At 39.9% G+C, this 26,020-nt stretch overlaps 1 protein-coding gene across 2 annotated transcripts; it reads right to left on the bottom strand.

Annotated features, from left to right (window-relative positions):
* Positions 1 to 45: 45 nt before the first annotated feature.
* On the bottom strand, positions 46 to 23,902 carry RAB5A (RAB5A, member RAS oncogene family). 2 transcript variants are annotated; one of them, XM_053359383.1, is made up of 6 exons: positions 23,611 to 23,902; positions 8,375 to 8,625; positions 6,259 to 6,410; positions 5,529 to 5,651; positions 3,453 to 3,546; positions 46 to 1,506 (listed from the first exon to the last, which is right to left on the bottom strand). In XM_053359383.1, the coding sequence occupies exons 2-6, from the start codon at positions 8,535 to 8,537 to the stop codon at positions 1,391 to 1,393; spliced, it is 648 nt and encodes a 215-aa protein (XP_053215358.1). In that variant the 5' UTR covers positions 8,538 to 8,625; positions 23,611 to 23,902; the 3' UTR covers positions 46 to 1,390. The 2 variants fall into 2 exon arrangements, with proteins under 2 accessions (XP_053215358.1, XP_053215359.1); XM_053359384.1 differs by lacking the exon at positions 23,611 to 23,902 and adding an exon at positions 22,966 to 22,989.
* Positions 23,903 to 26,020: the final 2,118 nt, after the last annotated feature.

Below are 26,020 nucleotides of genomic sequence, written 5' to 3'. Positions count from 1 at the left end.
ATTCACAAAGTGAGTTATTTTGTATAAAAAAAAGACTGATTACAATTATTTCCTTTTTTATACCACTTTATTCAAACCTGAGCACCTCAATATAAAACTAAACACTGGTGAACTGTCATTTTCCTTGCTAAGCCCAATTACTGCAAATTTACAATCTGCACATGTAAGTTTCTGCTAGCAGTTCAACATTTAAATAGATTAAATCATCTTTTCTGACACTTGGTAGATTTCATATAATGAAAATAACTAAAGAATTAGTGCAATATACTGGACAGATCAAAATAAAATGGACTTTGGAAAACAAAGTTGCAGATTTCATTACAGACAGACAGTAGTACTTATGTTACATGTACAGGAGCATCATTTATTACTGTTCTAGCCATTAAGGAAGAACTTAATCCCCTTGAGATGTAGGGAAAAGAAATGTTAGCTCTTGAAAGTAACTGTACATATTGTATACTTTTAAGCAACTCTTAAATAGTACAGAGTATTAAACAGATGTAGACTACAATGCAGTACCCTATTTACAGTACATTAATATCCCAATTTAAAATCAAGTTGAATGTACATAATTGTTAGTGCACTGACTGATTTTACTCTTAGGGGAAAGATAATTGTGTTATGGTCAACAGTGATTAAAACCAAAATCACGATATCTAGTTTTTGTTGGACATGTCTCAATAGTTTATGATGAGGGTAATTTTGCATTAGATGTTGGAATTCATTAGCTGTGCCATTTTATAAACAGGGAAAAAATTGAATTAAACTTGATTTTTACTTTAAACTGGGTTGACACATTTACATATAGTGGAACAACTAAAAACCAATTGTTCTGCAAGCACAGGATCCATAAAATTGTTAATGCTGCACATATTTTGCAGTTACATTATGGAAATGTGGAATGTATATTTAAATGGTAGATACCCACATAAACAACATTTTGCATAAATACTGTGAATAAGCTTATAGGATCTTTAGAAGGTGTGTTATAGTTAGGGTTTTTCCCTCATACCACAAAGGGAGAATCCCAATTCTATTTCACTAACAGTAACCAATATCCAAAGCTTGAGGAACTAACCAGTTAGCTGCAGACCCATGGAGTAGTTCAGTCTCTATCCCTAATGACATGTGATACAGTTTATAAACCTTTCAACTGAAGCAAGTCTATCCAGCTTCCATTTCCCCCCTCTTTTGCTGAAACGTAACAGCCAGTGATACATGCATGTTATTAAAAATTAGGACAAAGTTGTTTCTAATACAGAATGATTATTTTGTAAGTCTCTTCGATTTTGGAAGCTGTATTGGGCCAGGTTAAACACTCCAAATTCCTTCGTTATTAACAAGTTAGGAAGCAGAAGAATATTCAAGACAGTTTAAAGCAGCTGAAGGTTTAGTTACTACAGCATTGACTCTTAGTTGGTTGTGTTGGTTCAGTAAGATCTACTCCTCTTCCTCGGACAGAGTTGGCCCCTGCATTCTGTTGTTCATTCTTCGGCAACTTTTTAGCTGCAAGGAAAGGTAATTTTTAAAAACTAGCATTAAAACTTTTTCTGTAAGCGTTTCCTACATACATCCGCATCTAATAAATGACAATTCTATACAAGCACATAAGGGTTTGCACGGGATCCTAAGTAAAATCAGGCCAATTTGGAGAGGTATGTGACTCACTGCACCAAAGTGAGACCGCTCTGAATCACCCCCAAACCAAATCAGGGACCTCCAAAGTCATTTGGACCTTAAAAAACTGCAGTGTGTCTACAAAAACCATAGGGTGGTATACAAACCTGCTGTTCTACTTGTACAATGGAACTTTCCCCCTTCATTTCCCCTTCAGCCTCAAAATCCTGGGGAGATTTGGGGGCATAAGGGTGAAGGAGAAAACCTACTGAACATAATCCACTTCTCCCAAACCTTGCCATGTATGGAAAACATCAGGGCTGGGAGAGACAGTTCTTGTGGCTGACAGGGGAGCTTCTAATCAAGAGGGAATAAATTTACCAGGCCTTTGAGGAAGAGATGATGAAGCGATGTACAATATTGTTCCTGTCTGTTCTATACTCTTTTGCTAGTTCTGCAATGGTGCTTGCTTAGAAAATTCTAGATATTCAAGTCCTTCTGCCTCTGCGCCACATGCCCATATTCATGTCAAATCAACTTTGCACTTAATAGTTTCTGTGAATTTTGGTGCCAACTGACCAGAACACAAGCTTAAAGTCTGTCTCTCTCTCTCTTCCCCACCCCCCATCCAATCTATCCTAACTATAGTTCCTGCATCTATCTTGCTGGTTACTCTCCAAGGGGCACCATTGATACACCATTTTTAATACTAAAATGAATTGCTGCCCACAAAAACCACGGAGTGGGGAAGCCTGCTTTCATCCCACCCACCCCAAATCAACTTTTCAGATACCTAGTATAAAAACTACTCCGCTCTTCTGAAATGTGGCGTTGTTTTTTTTTAACCTATGGGCACTTCTCTAATGCTTGCTATTTTCCTACAAATTGCTCACAGAATAGGGGAAATTAAGGAAATGCTTTTTTAACCACTGCCTACTCCAAGGAATCAAATAAAATGAGGGCAGAATAAAATGGAAAACATATATGTGCCTTTTTCACTAGCTCCAATGAGCAGAGGAAAAACACTGTACTCTTGGCTTATCCCACCAGTATGGAGAAGTTATCCCGCAACGTGGACAATGTGAGTTTTGGTTCTGTTTAAATCAAACGTGAGCAAACACAGTGTCTCAATAAAGAAGTTCAGAGTTTATCTGGATTTAATGAAAAATGTGTGGTGGTCCCCACAGGCAACAGGCTTTCCCACCCTGCTTTCCACAGCTGCCCTATATGCTCTATAAAAAGCCACTAATGAGGGTTCGGAAAACCCACAAAATGTGCATACAATGTAGCCTGCAACCATATAAGGGCAAATCAGCAACCTTCCACCTCAAATGCAAAAACAGCAGAAATGCCTTCCACATTCAAGGGGCATTAGGGATTTAAGCCACGGTTTAGTAAAATACAAGCTGACAACATATACTTCATTCTGCAGATGATACAAAATGTACTGTTTTCTGGTAGACTCAAAAGAATTGGGGGCTGAAAACCAGTTGTGTCATAACTCTGAGGTCCTTAAATCTACATTTCTTTTCAATATTCTGCATTCCCCTGATATTACTAAATAAAGCTTTTCAGATTTGTACATTCCTTCACAATATTCTAATTTTGCTCAACACTGCCATTTATCTTGCTTGTTCATTGTAAAAGGTCAAACAATGTATGATTTAGAATGGCAAAAGCTTACTGAGTAAACAAATCCGTGCTCAGAAACAATGGGTCCATTAAGCACTACTATCAGATAACTTGTTTGGTGAATACTATTAAGTCCCACACTCTTCAATGAAGCACATACAAACATGTTTCAAAAATGTACCTTCCATTAAAGCTTTACTTACCAATTGCCATGAATATTTCATTTACATTCATTGATGTTTTAGCCGACGTCTCCATGAACAATAAACTGTTGTCATCCGCATAAGACTGTGCTTCCTGTAAATTAAGCATACCAGTTTATTATTTCTTCATATAGTTGTGGACTATACACAGCATTTTTTTTTTGCTGCCAGCTTAGAATCTACTTTTCCTTTTCAAAGGCTAAATGTCACCATGCCAAGTTTGATAAGCTCTTTTCCCTGCCCCCTAAAAAATAAATAAATCAGTCTTTAGGGTTTGAAAAGGCTACTGCACAAATCTGTACCAAGACAAAAATACTGCAAATCACAAATCTAAACAATTCTGGTGTAATAAAAATGATAGGTGAGTATGAAAGTGTGCAGCAATTGTGGGAATGAAAAATAGAAGTAAAACTTTTAAAAAACACACACACAAAAACTACTGACAAGTAACCTTTCCAGAACTCAGAAAAGCTCATCATCTTAATGCTGGAATCTAGAGCTATAGGACTATGCAGTAAGATCAGCATCAGTTATTCAGAAATCTTAAAATTGTAGCAGAAAACAAGCTTTTTGTGAATGCAAACTCTCTCCACACTATTATTATGGAAAAGGCTTGTTATGATCACAGCAACTTTAGAAGACACAGACATCATTACAATGCTGCTTGTATCGGAAAACATCCAACTTGCACAATAGGACTTCAGGATCCTCTACTTCCTGCCTCCAATCCTCTACTTCCTGCTTCCAACCAAAGAAAGAAGTACCTTTACATAAATTTGTTATCTTTCTGGCTCAGAATGCATCTTAAAAGAAATGCACTTTGCAGAGTTAAGTGGGCCTTCACTAAAATACAATGAAAGAAAAACCAGCTTATGCTGAATAACACACCATCCATGAATATCTTCAGCTCCAAAGACAACGTAAGCCTGGAGCAGTCGCTACTTGTGTCAGTTCTGCAAAAGTCATGTTTCTAACATTTGTGGCTACAAATACAGGTTTGGAAAGGAGACTGAAGGCTAGCAGTAACATTATCCAGAGAGGCAAGTCTAAAGTCAAACTAACTATTCTCAACATATAAATATTTCACAAAACAATGAAATTTTTCCTAAAATTGCCCATTTTAGGAAAGAATATTGTAGAAGACACACAACTTGACCACTAGCAAATTTGCTATTTGCTAAATTCATGAATATATTTTGCATGTATTCAAATTAGCAGCGAACTTGCATATCTCAATCTAATGTTGATGCTTCCCTCAGTAATAAATTGTCCACCCTTCCTTTAAAGCAGTTAATAGAAGGAGCCATATAAATGCTTACATAGGGAATGAAAGAAGGATTTGCCCCTCCCATAGCCACTGTGTGTGCAGGGACATTTTCCAGGTTTTTACGGCTTGAAATTTTTCAGAATATGGCTCAGTGGTGGAGTATCTGCTTTGCATGCACAGGGTCCCAGATTCAATCCCTGGCATTCCAGTGTATGCACTGGGGTAGCAGTATCAGACCCAACCAATATTGTTTTCACTAAACATATTGCGTTTATATTCAAATTAAAAGTTAACACACAGGTATTTCCCCCCTTTTCCATACATTCAATAACCTTGTTGGGCAGACTGTGATGTTTAAACAGGCCCACTATCTGCTTCATGAATGAATGGAGCCTTAACTCCAGATCCTCGTACAAACATAATGTTCAACTTACCCCACTGCAAACTGCCATCCCTTCTAGTAGCTTCACAGGAGAACACTATACTCTTCAGATCTGCCTACACCATTATATATTGATTTATGTGAGAAAGAAGGTTGTGCTGCCCCCTTTCACTTGTAACATACACATAAATTATCTGGTAGAATAAATCCTTAAAACAGCTTGCTTTCTAAACCACTTGCATTCCCAAGTTTGTGTGTGTGGTTTCCAAAGCAAGCGAAGTAGGAACAACACAAGTTAACAAAATAAAAGGTCAGTGCTGCCAAAGACCTGCAGCAAAACAATAGCATGACTGAGGGGGCTTTAAAGTTCTGTATAATATTCCAGAAAAACCAGAACTTCTGATCAAATATAAGAGACATAACTTACCTGAAAATCTACAGCCCTTTTGTTAGCTAAATCAGCTTTATTTCCTGCTAAAGCTATTACAATGTTAGGACTTGCTTGCCTCTGGAGTTCTTTTACCCAATTTTTTGCTCTTGCAAAGGATTCCTGTCAATCATTTAAAGAAAGAAAAAAAAGCTCATTTATTCTTTTCCACCTTCACTGGTATATACCACAATCAGAATTTAGAAAAAGAGCAAAGGTGGGCACTCATTACACAAAAGCACATTATAATATTATCCCTTCTCTCCATACCCCTTTTGTTACAACAATTGCAATTAGCAAACCCCTAAATTTTACTTATATTTACTTGGGGAGGAAATCCTCTTTGCATCAATTGAATTTTGAAGATGACTAAATATTAATATTTAGATAAGGCTTCATAATGAGGCCTTTAAATTATGATTATTTTACTTTATACAAAATCAAAACAGGATGCAACAAATTTAAAATAAAACACGAGTTTTAAAACAATCCATGAAACTCTGCTAAAGAATCAACCTACATTATGAAAGGTATACCGAAAACATAGTTATTCCAAAACAAACAAACAAAAACAAATCAGTCAGCCAGAATCTGGCCATAAATTGAACTTAGAATATAAAAACAGAACTATTCAGAATTTTGCCTTTTTAAAAACAATTCACGAATACCTCAGTAACAAATGCAACACTAAAAAAGTGACCAGATTCATTCAGTTTAGTTCACACATTACCTCGTTGGTAATATCATATACAACTATAGCTGCTTGGGCTCCTCTGTAATACATTGGTGCCAAACTGTGATATCGTTCTTGACCAGCTGTGTCCCAAATCTCAAATTTTACTGTTGTGTCATCAAGACATACGGTCTGTGTTAGAAAAGCAGCTAAAGAGAAAAGAAAGCAATAGGGTTTGTGACTCTACGTATGCTCATTACATTTTATTTTATCTGGAAACCCCTTAACGTTAAAAAACATCTGAAGTGTACAACATACAATAAATCACAATCCCACATTACAGTAGAAAACAAAAGAAATGTTTTCATATGTAGAACATTCTTTTTTTCTTGCCAGGAGATGAATATAGTGTGTGGAATTCAGATGTTGACTCCCAACTCCCATCAACAGCAGCATATATGAGCAATGGTGAGGGAAAGAGGTAGCAAAATCACAAGAGCCACAGATTCCCACCCCCAATGCAGCCCCCAGTGCCACTCCAAATCAGCTCAGGATCTGCGGGAACAGATTTGATGAGGACACTGTGGGCTGCAGGGAGGAAGGAGCAGTAGGGGAAAACAGGTATGCAAAATTGTGGCTCTCCAGTTGTTACTGGGGTCTAACAACACCTGGAGCAGTGTTAGAAACTGAGATATGAAAGCTAGGAGCTAAACAGCACCTAGATGGTTATGGATGCAACAACAGAATGTCTAGGTGTGCTTTTTATAACGAGAATACAAAGCTGGAAATGAATGAATGAACTGAACTAAAATATTATGTTCATTATGTTCATTTTTCACATGGTCTAGTCATCTGAAGACTGCAAAGAACAAAGCCAAGAAAAAACAATTAGGTAGGATACTACATTGCTCTAATCAGGAAAGCCCGGTCACATATACAACATACAAGCCCTAATTCTGAGAGGTATGATGGGTTCTTGAAACAGACAAACCCCTCTGGCATAGTTTATATATCTTGGGAAGTACGAGTTAGGCACAATGACCTCACAAATGCTGTTGTATATCGTAGAATCATAGAACTGTAGAGTTAGAAGGGACCCCAAGGATCACCTAGCAATGCAGGAATATGCAGCTGGTTCATATAGGGACTGAACCTGTGACCTTGGCATTATATAGTGGTTGGCATCCAGAGGGCAGCACAACAGGACTTCAGACTTACAGCTGTTTTCAGGAACACAATGAACAGCATATCAACAAGCATACCAACAGACAAATGCTGGCTCCCTCGACCTGAAGCAAGATGAATGCCACACCCCTTAGATGCCTTTGACTGGACTCAAGCATCCAGGGGTCCTTTACCTTTTTTTTTACAAGTGTTAGGCAGCATCTTAGTTTTAAATAAGCTGAATATGAATTAAAGTAGCTATGAGCTCCTACACCCATGCCACAACTAGCCCAGATCTTTATGCAGGAGCTGTAGTTCCTCAATGAAGGAGGCAACTCCTTTTAAAAGAAAGAACAATAATACGTTTTGCACACAAAGCACCACCTCACACTTTACTAGGAAGTTTCCTATCTTACTATCTATGAGTGAGCTATTAAACCCATGTACCCCTGTCTTTCAAAAACTTTAACGCAAGTATCTGTTGTCAGCTGTAGATTGGCTTCACCAACCTGGTGCCCTCCATATGTCTTCAACCCCCCAGCCAGGACACACTAGGGGGCATCACAATGGGGGAAAGTGCTGTATGTGTACACCTTGATTTCTATACAACTCAAGCTTGCACAAACCTGTTACAGCAGAAGCTTAAATAAAATTCAAAGTTACCTTTTAATCAACAGAAAAAAATCAAGATAATGCAATATTCACAACATAACAAAAATATGGGACAAATAAAAATAATTAAAGCACTGGATAAAATACAACAGGTCCGCCTTGCCAGCAAAACAAGAAATCTTTGATGGAATGTCCCCCACCTTAAAATCTGCTTTGGATGGCCTTCTAGAGCAAATTTGGTGGGATGGGGAGGATTACAGCAAGGGAGGAGAGAGAAGGGGAAGTTTGCTTGTGCAATGTTTGCTATTGTCCAATGAAATTTGAATTTTGGATTGACAGCAGTAACAATTCCCAATAAATATACAGTAATATACATAGATACACAACATTTTCTCACCTCCAATCGTACTCTCTTGAAACTCATGAAACTGGCCTTTTACAAAACGAAGCACCAGACTTGATTTGCCAACTGCAGATTCTCCCAGAAGAACTAACTTGAATTGACATATTTTATTTCCAGCATTAGGCCCATTGGGTCTAGTTGCTCCTCGGTTGGCCATGTCCAAACTAGAAAGGAGTCCCTTGTTTCAGATTCTTAAAAAGACGATTCCAGGATGTGAACCTCGATGTGCCTTCAACTCAAATAACCTGTTTCACAAAACAGTATTCAGAAATTAGTGACCACATTTTTGTTGTTGTTAGGCAATAAAATTGTTAGGCACATTTGTTAGGCAATAAAATATATCCATCCAAATTAGGTATGCGTCTACTCCAGGGGTGCCCAAACTTTTTTCAAATAGGGCCAGATTTGATGAAGTGAACATGCGTGAGAGCCGACAAGTAGTTGTTGAGCTTTTTTTAGGATTGAAGTTGTTGAGGAGGCGAAATACTACCGCGGGGGCTGGATTAAATCGACCGGCAGGCTGGATTAGGCCCCCGAAATGGACTTTGGACATGCCTGGTCTGCTCTACTCTGTTCATGTCCACAGCAATTCATAAATTGAAAGTTACATTTTAGCAGTCCTCAGAAGAGAATGATCCCCCCCAGCATAGATAGATTAGCTCAATTATGCTAGACATTGTATACCTCATAGTAGATGGAATTAAAGTTCATCATATAACCATACTTAATGTGCCAATTAACAACCTCACAACTAAGGAAGCTCTTGTGACCCGTTAACTATTTTATTCACATTAAAAATAGCTTTAGGCACACTACTGCAGACCTTGACTGTCTCTGTGGATAGCAGTGGTGCCTATCTGGTGGACTCCACAGGCTGTATTGTCACTGGGAATGGAATATACAAAATAGCTAAGAAATCTTTCTCTAATGCACATGTTATAGCACTGACAATTTCAGCTTGCCCAACAACAGAGGCTGATGAGTATGTGCTAGGAATAGGGTAGAATAAGGAGATAAAGAGTTGGGTAGGTTGGTCTGGGAGTCTCTCATATTTTGACAGACTGAAGTCAACTGACCATGAACTTCAATAACTCAGCCCTCTACAAGTGGTATTCCAAGGCAATGTACTTGGTAGAGCACCAAGAATGTTTATGGGAGGACCAATAATGTTAAGGGGGGTGGGGGTGGATAATCTGTTAGTTCCCCTCTCCTTTGGCCCAAATGTGGTTCAACCTGAATTGCTATGCCACACCATTTATCAGGTCTCTTTGCAAGTTGATCCAACAGAGCTGGTTTGCGCAGGAACTTATCAGTTGCTGCAACAAGCCTGCTTTATCGCAGATTGCAGACACAGCAACTCCTGGGTTTTTGTGTACTAACCAAAAACCCTGTTAGAGATATTTGGCAAAAGACTTGAGTAAGCAGAGGGATAGCAAGTTTTTCACTGACCACATTCCCTCCACCCCCTGCGTGTTAGTACAGGTTTCCAGTTTGTCTGCTACAATAACTCCAACTGAATTCTACCTGCTCTACATAGCAACTTCTACAGAAATACCCACTTTCTCCCCTAACTCATCTGTCATTGTCTACCCTCTGGTTACCAATTCTCACGCATGCCCCAACTTTTAAAAAGATAATTCACAAGAATAATAATTTGTTGATCTAAGAAACAGTATCAAATTCAAATCCTAATTGTTTTAATGCAGCCTGCAACTTTAAATACTGTGTGAACAAATATATAAATTGTTTCTGCAATATATTCACAGAACGACAACAGTTTCAACAAGTGTTTGTTCAAAATCCAGATGATCACATTCAAAGTGCTTCCACAAACATGCTAGGAGGGAGTAGAAATAGTTGCCCCTTGCCCATGAATATTAGGTGGCATTTCCTAAAGTGTGGGGGGCTGCCACATTTGTGTGATGACAAGCATTCTATATGTCACATTAGCACAGTAACCCTGCATAACAGTCACAACACAATCCAGATCAGGATTCTAACTTGTACAGCAAGTCTCCACACGTACGGCAGAATGCCTGCCACAGACACTTGTCCTCCAACATGTGGAGGGCAGCAAGAACATGAAAAATGAGGTAGAGCCAGCTAGTCATTCTAATTATACCCCTACCTACATAAGGTTTCTTTATGATACTATGTCACTGCAAACAAGAAAATGCAAGGTCACATTTAACATGTCTGCCAAATTTGAAAACAGCAACCATGAGGACCAAGCCCATCCTCGCTGTTCTGTGGTGCCAACAAGGTTCTCGTCTTTGCCTAAACCCAGCTAATATTCACTACCATTTTCATGTGGACTGTGATATGCTCTGGATCCTGGGTTGGTCATCATCAGCTACCTTTTAAAACACACACAGCTATTTGTGACTAAATATTCGTCAGGATGGAAGGCCCATTCATTGTACTTAAATCCTGCCTACTAACTGAACTTGCTGAAGTGGTTTACAGTATATTTAAAATACTTTAAAAAGGCGATAATTTTTAGGGCAAGGCAAAGGTGTATATGGTTATATCTCTAGTTCTTATATATTCCAATTTCACTCTGTAGCTGAATCTCCTAGAAATTACTGATTAAGAGTAGTTGGATATTAGGTCTCACATAGGCCAGGGCTTCCTCACAGGACTGCTGCTTTGGTCTCTCACAGCTTTTCTCTGTTGCTGGGTATACAAACTGCTGTCAAAAAAGTGCTACAAGCATTCCCCTAGTTCTAAAATCTTTTAACTGCCACTCTGATGCTGAACCTCTGGACCACAGCAGGTCTCTTAGGAAATAATATTGGTATACAAGTGCCTAAGTAGCCTGATGTTAAGTCCTTTACAGCACAGAGTTTCCTCATGGGACTGTTTATGTCTCCCATAGCCTCTGGCGGTAAATGCTGGAAGGACACTAACCATTTAAACATTTAATGCAGTGGGACATATTCCAGAGTCAACATAAACACTGCATATAAATCCTGTCTGACTGCTTAAGAATTTCCTCAGAATTATTCCACTGGATCGTCAACTATTTCACATCCTGTTCTGCATTAATCAGGCCTTACTCAGCTCAGTGGCACCTTTCTATATCCTGGACAAAATGAAACTGATACTATACTGAAAGGATGGGTGTAACAAGACTCTGGTTGCTTCTCCACTTATCGTAATGGCTACTTGTAACTTTGAAAGAATGAAATGGTTTCCTCAACCTCAAACAACAACATTTTCCTTTATATAGCTTCATCCTTGTCAAGCAGGTTAGCAAAACCCAGCTCACCTGAGAAACATCTATTCAGCTCCAACATAGAAGTTTCCCACTAAAAACATGAATAGCTTAGCTGTTTTCTATCTGGATCTCTAGACCATACTACAAATTTCTATACTAATACAGATAATAATTTTAAGAGCTCAGAGTTTATTGTTTGACAAATGAGTACTGCAACATTGGAAATAGGGCTTTAAAAACCTATGGTATATGGCGGTATATATTTTTTTTTTTTTATAAATTTTTTTATTGCTTTTTTCCAGAATCTAAATCCATCATCAATAACACAACAAAAGCAGTTTTACAGAAAGAAAAAGAAATTAAACAAGAAAAAATTCATTTTTCGAAGTCTTTTTTTTTTTTTTTCATCATCCACTGGACTTCCCCATCTCCTCCATCCCTGCATTCTTTATAATAAATATAAACAGCAAATTAATACCTTGTTTCCTGTGTTTTTGTATTTTCATCTAATTATTCACTCTGAGATTAAAACTTTTCTCAATCATTAACTTTGTTTCTATCAACTCCGAATTTCAATACTGAAGCATATTTACCTCAAACCTTAGCAAATTTTTAACATTCATATATCTTATAATGTTTTTGTAAATAGTCCTTAAATTTTTTCCAATCCTCTTCCGCAGCCTCTTCTCCCAGGTCTCGGATTCTGCCAGTCATTTCGGCTAGTTGCATATAGTCCATCAGTTGTGTGTGCCATTCTTCCAGTGTGGGTAGCTCCTGTGCCTTCCAGTATTTAGCTATGAGAATTCTTGCTGCAGTCGTTGCATATAAAAAGAAGGTTCTGTCTTTCTTAGGTATCCTCTGGCCCACAATGCCCAAGAGGAAGGCCTCTGGTTTCTTCTGAAAGGTATACTTAAATACCTTTTTCAACTCGTTATAAATCATTTCCCAGAAGGCCTTCACCCTCGGGCATGTCCACCAGAGGTGGTAAAAAGTTCCTTCAGCCTCCTTACATTTCCAACATTTATTATCAGACAAATGGTATATCTTTGCAAGTTTGACTGGGGTCATGTACCACCTGTACATCATTTTCATAATATTTTCCTTTAAGGCACTACATGCCGTAAATTTCATACCGGTGGTCCATAACCTTTCCCAGTCCTCAAACATAATGTTGTATCCAATATCTTGTGCCCATTTTATCATGGCTGATTTGACTGTCTCATCTTGAGTATTCCATTTAAGCAGCAAGTTGTACATTCTTGAAAGCACTTTCGTCTTAGGTTCAAGTAATTCTAGTTCTAATTTTGATTTTTCCACCTGGAAACCAATTTTTTTATCTTTTTTAAAGATCTCTAAAATTTGGGCATAGTGAAACCAGTCTCGCACCTTCCCTTTCAATTTTTCAAAGCTCTGCAACCTCCAAGTGTCACCCACTCTTTCTATTATTTCACAGTATTTTGCCCAGCCACCCCCCATATTAAGTATTTTTGTGGCTTTAGCCTCCATCGGTGATAACCACCTCGGAGTCTTGTTTTCAAATAAGTCCTTGTATTTAGTCCAGACAGAAAACAGAGATTTCCTTACAATATGGTTTTTAAACAACTTATGAGACTTTACCTTGTCGTACCACAAATATGCATGCCACCCAAAAGCATTGTTGAACCCTTCCAGATCTAGGACATCAGTGTTTTCTAGCAAAAACCAATCTTTCAGCCAGCAGAGGGATGCAGCTTCATAATACAACCTTAAGTCCGGCAGGGCAAAACCCCCTCTTTCCTTTGCATCTGTTAATATTTTAAATTTTATTCGGGGCTTTTTGCCCTGCCAGACAAACTTCATAATGTCCCTCTGCCACTTTCCAAAACATTCCACTCTGTCCACGATCTGTAGGGTCTGGAACAGAAACAGCATTTTTGGCAATACATTCATCTTTACTGCTACAATTCTTCCCAACAAGGAAAGTTTCAATCTTGACCAGATTTCTAGATCCTTTTTAATTTCAGACCAACATTTTTCATAATTATCTTTAAACAGATTCAAATTTTTCCCAGTCAAGTTGACCCCCAGGTATTTCACTTTATTAACAACGTTTAGTTCTGTTTCCTTCTGAAACCCATCTATTTCTAAAGGTGTCAAGTTTTTTGCCAAAACCTTAGTTTTTTGTTTGTTTAACTTGAATCCCGCCACCCGACCAAACTCAGAAATTAATTCCAATACTCTTTTTGTGCTGGACACCGGCTCCTGTAATGTCAAAACCAAGTCATCTGCAAAGGCCTTCAGTTTATATTGTTTTCCTCCGACCTGTATTCCTTCCACCTGCTGATCCTTCCTGATCAAATTTAGCAAAACCTCAAGGACAGAAATAAATAGCAAGGGTGATAGGGGGCACCCCTGTCGTGTTCCTTTTTCAATTTTAAACTCTTCTGTCACCACATTGTTTACTATCAATTTAGCCTTTTGTTCTGAATATATTGCATCTATGCCATTTTGGGACGCCCTTCCCACTCCCATCCCTTCCAAATTCTTCTTCATAAATTTCCAAGATATATTGTCAAAGGCCTTCTCCGCGTCTATAAATATCAAAACTGCTTTTGTATTCAAATTTGTCTGTAGAAGTTCCAGAACGTCAACAATGTTCCTAGTATTATCTGACAAATGCCTGCCAGGGAGAAAGCCTGCTTGGTCTTTATGAATAACTCCATTTAAGACTTTTTTCAATCTATTTGCCAAAATGTCAGCAAAAATCTTGTAATCCACGTTTAGGAGTGAGATGGGACGGTAGTTCTTAAGTTGAGTCTTTTCAGATTCCAATTTTGGTATCAAAGTGATGAATGCCTCTTTCCACGATTCTGGTGCCCCCTTCCCTTCCATAATTTGATTACATACCTCCATCAATGGCTGAGTCAGGTATTCCTTCAATATCTTATAGTATTTGGAGGTAAGTCCATCTGGGCCCGGGGATTTGCCTAGTTGCATGTTCTGAATGGCATTTTCGATTTCCTGTTGGGTTATTTTATAATTCAGGTCAGTTTGTTTGTCTTGTGTTAGTTTTTGTAGGCCATAGCTTTTTAAAAATTTATTTATTTCAGTCTCCACTTGGGGTCCTTGGGAAAACAATTTTTTAAAATATCTCTGGAAACACTTTCTAATTTCCTCTGGTTTCTGAATACATTCTCCTTCAACCTCTAGATTGGTAACAAAGTTCAGTTTTTGTCTCTTTTTCAGCTGCCATGATAGCAGCTTCCCACATTTATTTGCCGATTCAAATGATCTTTGTTTCATCTGTTTGATTTTCCATTCAACTTCTTGATTTATCAGTTTTGCATATTGTGCTTGATGGAATTTTATTTCTCTCAAAACTTCTTTTGATTTTGGATTTAGTCTCAACTTTTTCTCTCCGTCTTTTATCCTTTCCAAGATCTTGTCCTTTTTACCGTTCCAGAGTTTTTTCTTAATAGAATTCTGCTGTATCAGAAACCCTCTCATAACAGCTTTGCTTGCGTCCCAGATTGTTTTTTTTTCCACCGAAGTGTTCAAATTTAGTTCAAAGTAGTCTTTCATCGTCTTTTGGGCCTTCTTCACTATCTCCTGGTCTCTAAACAATGCATCATTCATTCTCCATCTGAAGGATCCAGCTGGTGTAAGTCTCAAGTCCATTTTCAAGGGGTTATGGTCGGAGCAAGTTTTAGGGCAGATCTCTACTTTTTTGGTCTTGGGTGCCAGTCCTCTAGATATCCAGATTTGGTCGATTCTTGTCCAGGATAGGTGGGCCTCAGAAAAGAATGTTCCCTCTCTACCTAGGGGGTTCTTTGTCCTCCAGATATCAATCAAGTCCATATTGTCTGTGAGTTCAAAAAAAGTCTTTGGTAGTCTGCCATCTTTAGTCACATTTTGATTTTGTGACTTATCCATGTGTGTGGAGACAACCCCATTCATATCTCCCATCAGAATGATGTTATTATAGTCCATATGGTCCAGCATTGTCTCATGCAGCTTCCCATAAAATTCAGATTTCCCCTCATTTGGTGCATAAATTCCAATTATCAAAAATTTTTCTCCTTGTGATTGTATTTCGATCGCCAAAATTCTTCCTTGTTCATCTTTGAACACAAATTTTGGTGCTAGGCTCTCCTTTGCATATATCACGACTCCCCTTTTCTTTTCTTTAGCTGATGAAATAAATTCTTGGCCTAGTCGCTTGTTTATTAGCACTCTTCTGTGGAGCCTAGTCACATGGGTTTCCTGGAGACAAATGACGTCTAGTTGTTCTTTCCTCAAAATGTGAAAAATCCTTTTCCTTTTTTCAGGGGAATTTGCCCCATGGATATTCCAACTAAAAAGCTGCAGAGACATCCTGGATCAGCTTGTTAGCCGATGGGGTTGTCTCCCTTCTCGTCTATGTCTGGAGGTGGATCTTTTGTACCAGGCGTGGGGGGTGGCCAGGTACCTGCTGTCCCTTTTCGAAGGTCCTCCCCGTGATCGTTTAGGAATTTTTCTTGCTCTTCTGCTGTTCTGATTCTCACCTTCTTCCCTTTCAAATTAAAAGATAATCCTTGGGGGAATTCCCACCTGTAAGGGATTGTGTTGTTTCTTAATAATCTTGCCAGATCCTTGTATGTAGTTCTTAAGTCCAACAATTGTTTTGGTATGTCTCTGAAGATTTCTGCTGTCTTTCCCTGTATCACCAATGGGTTTTTAAAATGTAGGCCAAGTATGTTGTCTTTTTCTTGCTTGTATCTCAATATGATCAAGCAATCCCTTGGTTTATCTTTCTTGGCCACTCTTCCCAATCTAAAAGCGGTGACGATTTTGAAATCTTTCTCTTCTGCCAAACCCCAGAACTTGGATATTTCTGCAGTCAAAAAGCCAGCCAAATCTTCCTTTTCTAGTTCTGGAATATTTCTAATCCTGAGATTACTTTCCCGGTTTTTCAGCTCCGCCATAGACAGATAGGCCTGTTGTTCAGTGACCTGTCTACTCAGTGGTCTTACTTCCCCTCTTAATTCCTCAATCCTTTTTTTGTTTTGGTCTGCTTTCGTGTTTGCGTCCTCAGCTAATTTTCGGTTCTCTGATATAGTCTTTTCAAAATTTCCTATCGCCTGTGTGTTTTGAGCAACTTGGTCTGTCAACTTATTAATCGTTGCTGTAACCTGGTCAAATTTAGCCGCTTGTTCATCAGCTTTCTTATTTAATGCTGCCAGTTGATCCAATATTTCTTTAGAAATAGGGTCTAATCCTCCTGCAGCCATATCCTCCAAAACTGGCTGTTTAAATTGTCCTTCTTGCAGACCTGTCACAATTGGAACAGATGATCTACGTGGCTGCACAGGCAAAGTTGATTGCAATAGTTCAGTTTGTTTTGCTTTCTTGGCAGCCCTTGTTTTTCCTGCCACACTCATTCCACAACTGTCTAGGTTTCAAGGTCAAATTGTAAATCCCATGGGAAAAGCAATCATCCAGGCAAAAAGATTTCCAAAACAACCAGCAGTTCTCAGAGGTTTATATTTCCACAATCCAGCAGGGGGAGCTCCCCAAAAGTTTCCACCATTTAATTCCCAAATATGGTAAAATCCAAAATAAGGGGGGGAAACCCTCTAAATTCACTTTAAACTGCAGATGATAAAGGTTCTTTGCGAAGGTGTGAACAACAGTTCCTTTTTTGTAACTGCAAAGTAGCCCAATGTAACTTTATGTCTCTATACACAGTTGCCACAGTCTGATGTTACTTTGTATCCAGGCAGCCCGTGAGCTGGGGCTTATAACTTTATAATCCACAAAATATAGAGAGGTATAGCACAGTCTCACAATCAAATCCAAACTTGCAGGGTAAGTTCCAACTTCTTTTAAACTCCTTTCAACGCTTCCGCTTTAAAAAAACTTTGCTCAGTACTTTAAACAGGGACGGAAGACTGACTTCCTTTTTAGCGTCTCCCGCTTTCAGCCGAAATTCACCAATTTGATGTCCAAATAAAGCCTCAAATTTCTTACTCACGAGTTTGTTGTTTCCAATCAAATGTTCAAAGAAGAAAGGTCAGCGCTCATCAGCAGCAGCCGCGCGGCTTCGCTTCCGCGGAAAGAGCGATGGATTCACAGCACCGCTACCCCCTCCACGTTCCGGAGCCCCTTACGGGGTCCCTTCTGCGTATCCGAGGTCGCTCCTGGTGCCCGCCGAATCCCACGGCCACGGGCTCACTCTACCCGTGGTTTTCCTAAACGGGTCGTCGCTGTGCCGCAGCGCACGACCCTTTTCCGCGGAGCCCCTCTTCAACAACTGAAGAGGACCGCCATTGCTGTTTCGCGCCGCCTCCGGAAGTCCGTATATGGCGGTATATAAATTCAATAAATAAATAAATAAATAAATAAATCTTGCTTGCGTGTATGGATTTCAATTAAGACTGCTATAAGTCTTACACCTAAAAGTTTGTGTTGCCTTATTCATTCCTACTTTCAAAATGCACAAAACAAGCTTACACTTGGAAGGAGCAATGATCAGCAAATACTGCAACTTGAGGGGTAAAAATAATAATAGATAGTATTCAATCCTCCTAGTTATATAGATTCTCAGCTGTGGGTGCTCTTGGAGCCATCACTGAATCACAAAGTCCAGACTGCAGAAACATACTTTTACACAATGTGCCTGGTGAATGGTTGTGAACATCTCTAAGATATGGATTAGGTCAACAATCATCATTCATAGGTCACTAGTTTGGTGTAGTGGGTAGAGTGTTGGACCAGTACCAAGAAAACCCTGATTCAGCCTCCACTCAACCATAAACTTACACTGATTAAGTTTGAAGAAACAAGGGTTGAGAATGGCAACCCTGTATGCAGCCCAAAGTTCTGATAAGGTGAAATAAAAATGTAATAAGTGATGCCTTTATAACCATGAGAATTGACGACTGTAGCTTGTTTTATATGAAACTGCCCTTAAAAACCATTCTAGTCCAACCCTCTCGATGTGGACAAGTTGCTGAGAGTACATCACCCCATGGTTCATCATCTGTACACAGTCCAGTGACAGAAGCTCAGATATATAATCTAGGCACCAAATGGCTCCTTAAACAGGTTTACAGATGCCAAAATGGAATAGCTATTTGCCAATCTGGGGCCAGACAGCTTGAAAACCGTATTTTTCAATACGACTTTTTGGTTCCCGAAATTCATTCTGATTGTGCAGATAAAATATAATGGATAGAATTCTACAGGATCTGTTGCTAGTGTGTGAAAACTGACAAGAGCCAAGGATCCCCAGGCATGCACCTCCAGATAGCGGAGTGTTCAGGCACCACCATCCTGTCATACGTTATTGACACAAATCAAGGTTCATGTTTTGATTTCAAGTAATGTAACAAGCTTGAATCCTATTACTACCTTATGCCCTTCACCTGATCACTGTCTTAGCTTACATACAACATACATCTAACGTCCGAATACCACATAAAAATAGCATTCCCAGTGGGTGGAAACTTTTGTCCCAAGCTCCACCAATGTTCCAAGTGTGCATGTATTCTGGCGATACCATAAAACTTTCTACTGTGGCCAAACTGGTTATTCCTGCAGCATTTTAAAATGCTTACTAAATATTTTACAATTTCTTGCTAACTTCTGTTTCCATAAAATTGGTTGCTCCACCTTAAGCTTCTTTGAGAAGGACATAAACCATTATCAAGATACAAAGAATTATGCAGCTAGTGAGCTTAGTACAGCTTGCAACCAGACGCCACCCCAACTCAAATGTCATAAGGCAAATAAATAGCTTTTAAAACTGAGGGGAATTGTGAAGGAAGTTTGTTGTAAAGCATGAAGAGCAGCTTTTATTATCACAAGCTCCTTCCATGAGCCTAAGCAGCTATTTGAATACCAGACAATTTACTTTTATTTATTAAATTTTAAATGAAGTGTTCATTACTACATTTCAATCTTTTATAGGAAAAGTCCTTTAGACACTTTCTGCAAAAAAAGAATCAATATTCCTTGCATTTATAGAAGTCAAATGTTAGATATTTTAAGTCCTGATAAATTAAAAGAAATGTGCTGATTAAATGTTTTAATCTTTATAATGCTCTGACTTTAATAAGACTATATATGCTTACTTTTCTTTATATAGCTCCTCTAACAAATATATGTAAGTGTACACAAGATAAATATTAAACAATGGGCAAACCTGTTGCTGTTCTTATTTTTCAACTCAATGCCAAAATGTAAACAAGGAAAAAGAATGCACCAACTTCTCTTGTTTGTTACAACTACAGAGGCATTTCCAAACATTCCTGAAAAGATGGCCATCTGCTCCTAACCTATCTTAAAATATTACACCATGTTATTAAATACTGCAGTTTCACCAAATCACTGAATAACAACCACTCAAAATTATTCAAATTCAGTTACTAATTGCTTGCATATCCAACTTTCTCATTTGATGCTTCATTCCTGCTTACCTCAGTGAAAATCTAAATTAAATACAGTGGACGCTCGGATTGCAAACGTGTGATACATGCGGCAGCCACATTCGCAACCCGCAGCATTCGCAACCAGCAGTGCCGCGTCTGTGTGCGTGCGGGTTGTGATTTGGTGCTTCTGCGTGTGTGCAAAGCGTGATTTAGCACTTCTGCGCAAACGCCAAAACCTGGAAGTAACCCATTCCAGTACTTCTGGATTCAGCATGGTGCACAATCCAAAAACGCGCAACCTGAAGCGTCTGTAACCTGAGGTATGACTGTATTGATAATCTGAAGGCCAAAGAAAAATATTGTGCATATAGTCACCCCCCCCCCCGCACAGTGGTGATTTACAACCAACTGCCCTATGAGCAGAAGATGGAAAACTACCCAAGCAAACAATGCAATTATCACCAATGACTGCTAATACTTCAGCTTTTGTGTTCCTGGTTATACTTCTTTACAGAAAAAATAGGGATTAAAATGGGTTATAGATTCCCCCGGCCTTCTTTAGGGCTGGGCGATATCAGTTTTTGAACACTGTGGTGTATCACCAGCCAAACATCGCAGTTTGACGATATACCCCACCCCCAATCCGCCTCTGACTTGTGGGAGCCAGCGCTGGGCTGGGGGCTCCTTTAACTGCTCAACTGAGGCAAAGGCAGCTGCATACTCCTCAGTTGAGCAGTTTAAAGATGCAGAGGGAGGAACAAGCTGTATTGCTCTGTATGAGGGCAGAGTGGGATGATGGTTTCACTCAGCGATATATTGCTGGTGAAACCACTGCCACTCCTGAGTCCCTCTGTCAGCAGCACCCACTGGAGGAAGGAATTCTTGACTATCTCTAGCAGACACTGCTAGCAGAGGGACTCAGGAGCAGTAGTGGTTTCACCAGTGATATACCACTGAATGAGGCCAACATCATGGTCTGCTCCTCATAGCGGTCATGGGCAATATACCAACCCGTGGCCCTTCAGATGTTTTTGGACTACAACTCCCATCAGCCCCAGACAGTATAGCCAGTGACCAGGACTGATGGGAGGTGTAGTCCAACAACATCTGGAGGGCCGCAGGTTGTGTACTCTTGACTTAGATGATGCCCTGCACCAACATAGAAAACACTGTAATTTTGTTCCATTCTAAGACAATGCTTCATAAAAAGAAACAAAACATATGGACTTACAGATGTACTAGTTCTAATTTCAGATATAGTCTGGCATTCATATGAATGCCAAACGTTCTCCATATATTGGGAAAATAAATATTTTTATAATTTTATCATGATTTAGGATTACAATACAACTGTCAGTTATTAGCATGCAATATTTTACACTCATTTGCTTATTTATTCATGAGGCTGATGGATAGTGGAGAACTCCATCTCTCCTTTGCAAGCCCCTCTTAGAAGTAAAAAGCAGGTTAGTAAAATCATTTGCACTTTAGAAATGCAATCACCTGGTTGGGGGGGGGGACATAATGTTACCTGCCTGGTCCACCAGCCCTCTTCATTTCTATGCTGGACATGTGATGACTGGGAAGGAAGAGGATTCATGGAAGCCAAACAAGCTGGTAAAGGAGGAACATGGTATTCTCTGTCCCTTCTCCACTTTCTTGCTCTTTCCTGCTGGCCAAGAAATAAGTGGCTTCGCTTCCTTTGTGGCCAGCATGGAGACCAAGCAAGTGGCAGATGAAGGACAGAAGAGGCCATTCTTCCTCCATCAACCCACAGCCTGACCTGCATGGAATATCTGGCAAGTAGTAAGAGTTACAGCAGCTTTTCATTTTATCAAAATGTCCAGCTTTAATATTAGTTTACTTGTTAATACAGCACTGAATACTTCTTAACTCTTTTCAAGTTTAAATACATATATGAAAATAATAACCAAACTGCGATAAATCAATCAGTACTATATACTACATCATAAAATACCAGGAGGAGCCTCTGATAATACCATTTCATTGAGGGACAAAAAACAATGGGATTCCTGTGTGTAAGAAAATAGATATAAATAGGGGCCCAAGTTGGAGGGATACATGAAAAGAATTTTCATCCAAATTCACTAAAAAGTTGGTGTCTGCAACCTAATCTTATGCATTTTTATTCAGAAGTCAGTTTCAAGGAATTCAGTCTTTACTGTACATGTGATTGCTACCTAAGTGTGTTTAGGAAGATATCATTTATTGTTTGTTTAATATATGGAATTGTTCAGTGAGGTATGAAATTGTAACTTTGTAATTTGAGCTTTGTATATGTTCTAAATTATTTCTCAATATTTTAACTCTCAAAGAATTACTAGTTTATTAGAGTAGTGCTTCACATTGTTATTTGTGGTAAATTTTACTGCATACAAAATGAGTTTGTATGGGAAAACAAAGTGCGTGCCCAACAAGTTATCACACAATCAACTACTCAATACTTTTACACAGATATCTAATGCATTTGTCTGCTGACTATTCACATACACATTGCACTGTAGTTGCAGACTCCTTATTGCACAGAAACAAATCTTTACATAATTTAACAGATTCGAAAAGCACAAAGTATCTGAAACAGTTTAAAATAAAGGGATTTCCACTTAAGCTGTTTTAAACATTACTGCACTTTACATGTACACCCCAGACATTGATCAACCAACCAAAGAAGTGGGCGACACATATTAATCCTGAAGTGCTCAAATTTAACGATTTGCTTCTAATTCAGTCAATAACTGATGGACAGCTACATAAATGACATAGTAAGGAACTGGAAGTGACGATATTGTAACTACCTGTGCTTCATTCAAATTGATCGAGCCTTAAATTTTCTTTAAAGCAGCTTTAAAAGATGAAGCCATCGTTAATACCTACTAGTCTCTATCTACACATGTTAAGATCTGTTCAGGAGATCGTGCCCCTGATACACACACACAAAAACAAGTTTTTCTTACCCTGATCTCACATTGCCACCACAGGATAATCAAACCAGGACTGCAAAGCGTCCACAGAGATAAAACAAACAAGCTACTTTCTTAATTCTATCTCCACCTAGACACCTTTTGCACATCAAAATTCGCCACAAGCGTGGGAAACCTGAAAGGAAGGAGTTGCCTTTCCCTCCCGGCCAGTCTGCAGAGCGAAACACGCCGCTTTTTCTTTTTAACTCTTTCCTGGAGAGGCCCCGTAAGCCAGCCTTCCCTCGCTTCGCTCTCTGCTAGCCGGGATGGCTGCGTCGCCCTCCCCGCACCCCGAAATCCAACCCTTCAGTCGCTCCCGGACCGGGCGGCCCTCCCCATTCATTCCTCCAGCCGACTCTCCCACCGGCCCCGCCTCACTCGCTGGCCCGGGAATAAGAGGAAGTGGGAGAAACGGGGGCGCCATTTTGAGGGTGGAAAGGAGAATCCGGCCGACTTAAAAACGACGACACCGCCGGATTCGGGGCGCCGCTGTCGGAAGGAAGGGGCGGTGAGAAGAAAATGAGGAAGGAGCGAAAAGCGCGCTGGGGGGTCCCGGCCTGTTTCGTTAAGGCTTTTCCGTCTCTTCCCCCACGCCCCGCCATACCGCCCCCCGGCCGGCCGCCCCCACCGAGTCGTTACCTGGCCCTGACGGGAAGCTGCGGCCTCCTCGCCACTTCCGCCCCCCGGCTAGTGTCTGACTGAAGAGGAGCCGGCGAGCGCCTGGTCCTTCCGGTTGCGGGTGGGTAAGGTGAGGGGATAGGAGGGCTTTAGGATGCTCCGGTACCTCACGGTGCGCTGAGGCTGCTGAGGGGGGGGAAAGGAGGGGATGCGGCCTCCAACTTCCGTCTTTTCCTCCTCCTCCTGGACCAAAACACAAAAGCACGCAACTTCCTGCGCCTGCGCAGCCGCTGCCGCTTGCCACGTCACCGCGCCCGCCCTCGTATCACTTCCTGCTCTGCGCTGTCACGCGACCCCCGACAGGCCGTTGCTGCCGGAGGGAGGCGCTCCGGGAGGGCTCGCGCTAGGGATTGTGGGAGGAGGGGCGCCGAGAAACCGGCCTCTCTCGCTTCGGGTGACGTCACGACGCGGGGCCTGGCGCTTGTTTCCCCAATCTCGTTTCATCAGCTTCCCTGGAGGCCCAGCTCTGCCAGGCATCGTCTTCCTTGCCCCTTGCCTCCTGGGAGTCGAAATAGGAACAGCTGTTTTTGTTCCGTGTTTTGAGCTTTGATTTTGGTTTTCCTCATCCCTCCCCGTCTCTTTTCCCTTGTGTGCCTTTTAAAAACAACAACATTGTTTGATAGGGGGACTTGCCTTACTTCCATTGTAAGCAGCTCTAGGGGCCTTTTTTTGGCTGAAGAGCGTGATACAGATGCGCCAAATAAATGGATAAATAAAATATCTCGCATCGTGGGGATAGGGTCGGTACAGTTCAGATAAGAAACTTCACATGTCAAAGTACGCCCCATGTTATTTTTTAATGGGCAAGATTTTGGAGCAGGAGAATTCTGGACCTAAATTTTAGGGGGATTCCAGAAAACAATGGGGGGGGGAGTTTAATGGATATATTATTTATTTACTTAGACTTTATTTCCACACGCACGCATGCATACTTGTAGCAGAAGAGGACTGATCATCAGTACAAAATATAAAATAAAATGGTTACCTGTTGAATAAAACAACAATTTTAAAAGAAAAAATACAGAAAACTTGCAATATGTAATGCATAACAGTTGAGGTAATTTTTACTGTACAGATAAATGGTGAATTGCCTTTTTAAAAAAACCCCTTAATGTGAAATATGAAAGCTACAGCTTTACTAAGTTATACCATAAGGCTGCCACCTTTCCTGGCAGATGTGCTTCATTTAAAGGTAGAAACTATGTAGGTATAACTTATTACCAGCAGTAAAAGGGAGAGCTGCACCAGCTGAATTTTGCTTCCCATGGAACTGGGAGAACTCCAAGATAGTGTCAGGAAATGATGGTGTTCTTAAAGACTGCTGACTAAAAGTGCAGTTAAAGAACATGCTCTTACACATAACTCCCAGATCAGCTGAAAGATTATCTACCCTGTGTACATGAGTAGAAAAGCTTTGCTTCATTGAGGCAGTAATGATATAGCTCCTTGTCATTATCCAGGTCATGCAGAACACCTACTACATGTATTGCAAAACTCCAAGCAAAAGAGGATAGGCTTTGCAACATTCCTAACTGAATATAAGATTGCATAAATTGGCAAACTACTTTTAGAAATGTTGTGCAGCCCTAATTCCATGAGTAATGCTTTGTGTTTATAAATGAGGAATCTATAACTTGATTGATTGATTGATTGAAGGTATTTTTATTTGTTGTTGTTTAATCGTTTAGTCATGTCCGACTCTTCGTGACCCCATGAACCAGAGCACGCCAGACATTCCTGTCTTCCACTGCATCCCGCAGTTTGGTCAAATTCATGTTGGTAGCTTTGAGAACACTGTCCAACCATCTCGTCCTCTGTTGTCCCCTTCTCCTTGTGCCCTCAATCTTTCCCAACATCAGGTTCTTTTCCAAGGAGTCTTCTCTTTTCATGAGGTGGCCAAAGTATTGGAGCATCAGCTTCAGGATCTGTCCTTCCAGTGAGCACTCAGGGCTGATTTCATTCAGAATAGATAGGTTAGATCTTCTTGCAGTCCATGGGACTCTCAAGAGTTTCCTCCAGCCCCCTTCAATCATATCCAGAGTGGTTTACAAGAAAAAAAGAATTAAAATCTAAATACCCCCTGAAACATAATAAACTAAATTAAAAACTACAGAAATCAGAAAACAACAAAAAACAGCAACATTAAAATTGTGCAAGTAATGTGTTGCTATATTGTTTTAACTGTATCTTCTTTCTACCATAGGTGCACGAAACATATTTAGTACCCTCTATCTGCACTATCAAGTCCCAGGAAAGGTCAGAGCATCTAGACAGACAACACCTTTCAATGACGTTAATCCTGTATATACTGTACATGGAACTCAGTAATACATTTGTGAACACATGAAGAGGATTACAGTGTACATTGTCA

The sequence above is a fragment of the Podarcis raffonei genome, chromosome 12, assembly GCF_027172205.1.
Source record: "Podarcis raffonei isolate rPodRaf1 chromosome 12, rPodRaf1.pri, whole genome shotgun sequence".
Taxonomy (NCBI): domain Eukaryota; kingdom Metazoa; phylum Chordata; class Lepidosauria; order Squamata; family Lacertidae; genus Podarcis; species Podarcis raffonei.
This window is presented reverse-complemented; position numbering and strand designations above follow the sequence as displayed.

Coding starts and splice junctions, on each gene's coding strand:
- RAB5A (XM_053359383.1), bottom strand. CDS start 8,537: ATGGCCAACCGAGGAGCAACTAGACCCAATGGGCCTAATGCTGGAAAT. Junction 6,411..8,374: donor TCAAGAGAGTACGATTGGAG/GTGAGAAAATGT, acceptor TTTTCTCTTTAG/CTGCTTTTCTAACACAGACC. Junction 3,547..5,528: donor AAAGGGCTGTAGATTTTCAG/GTAAGTTATGTC, acceptor CTTAATTTACAG/GAAGCACAGTCTTATGCGGA.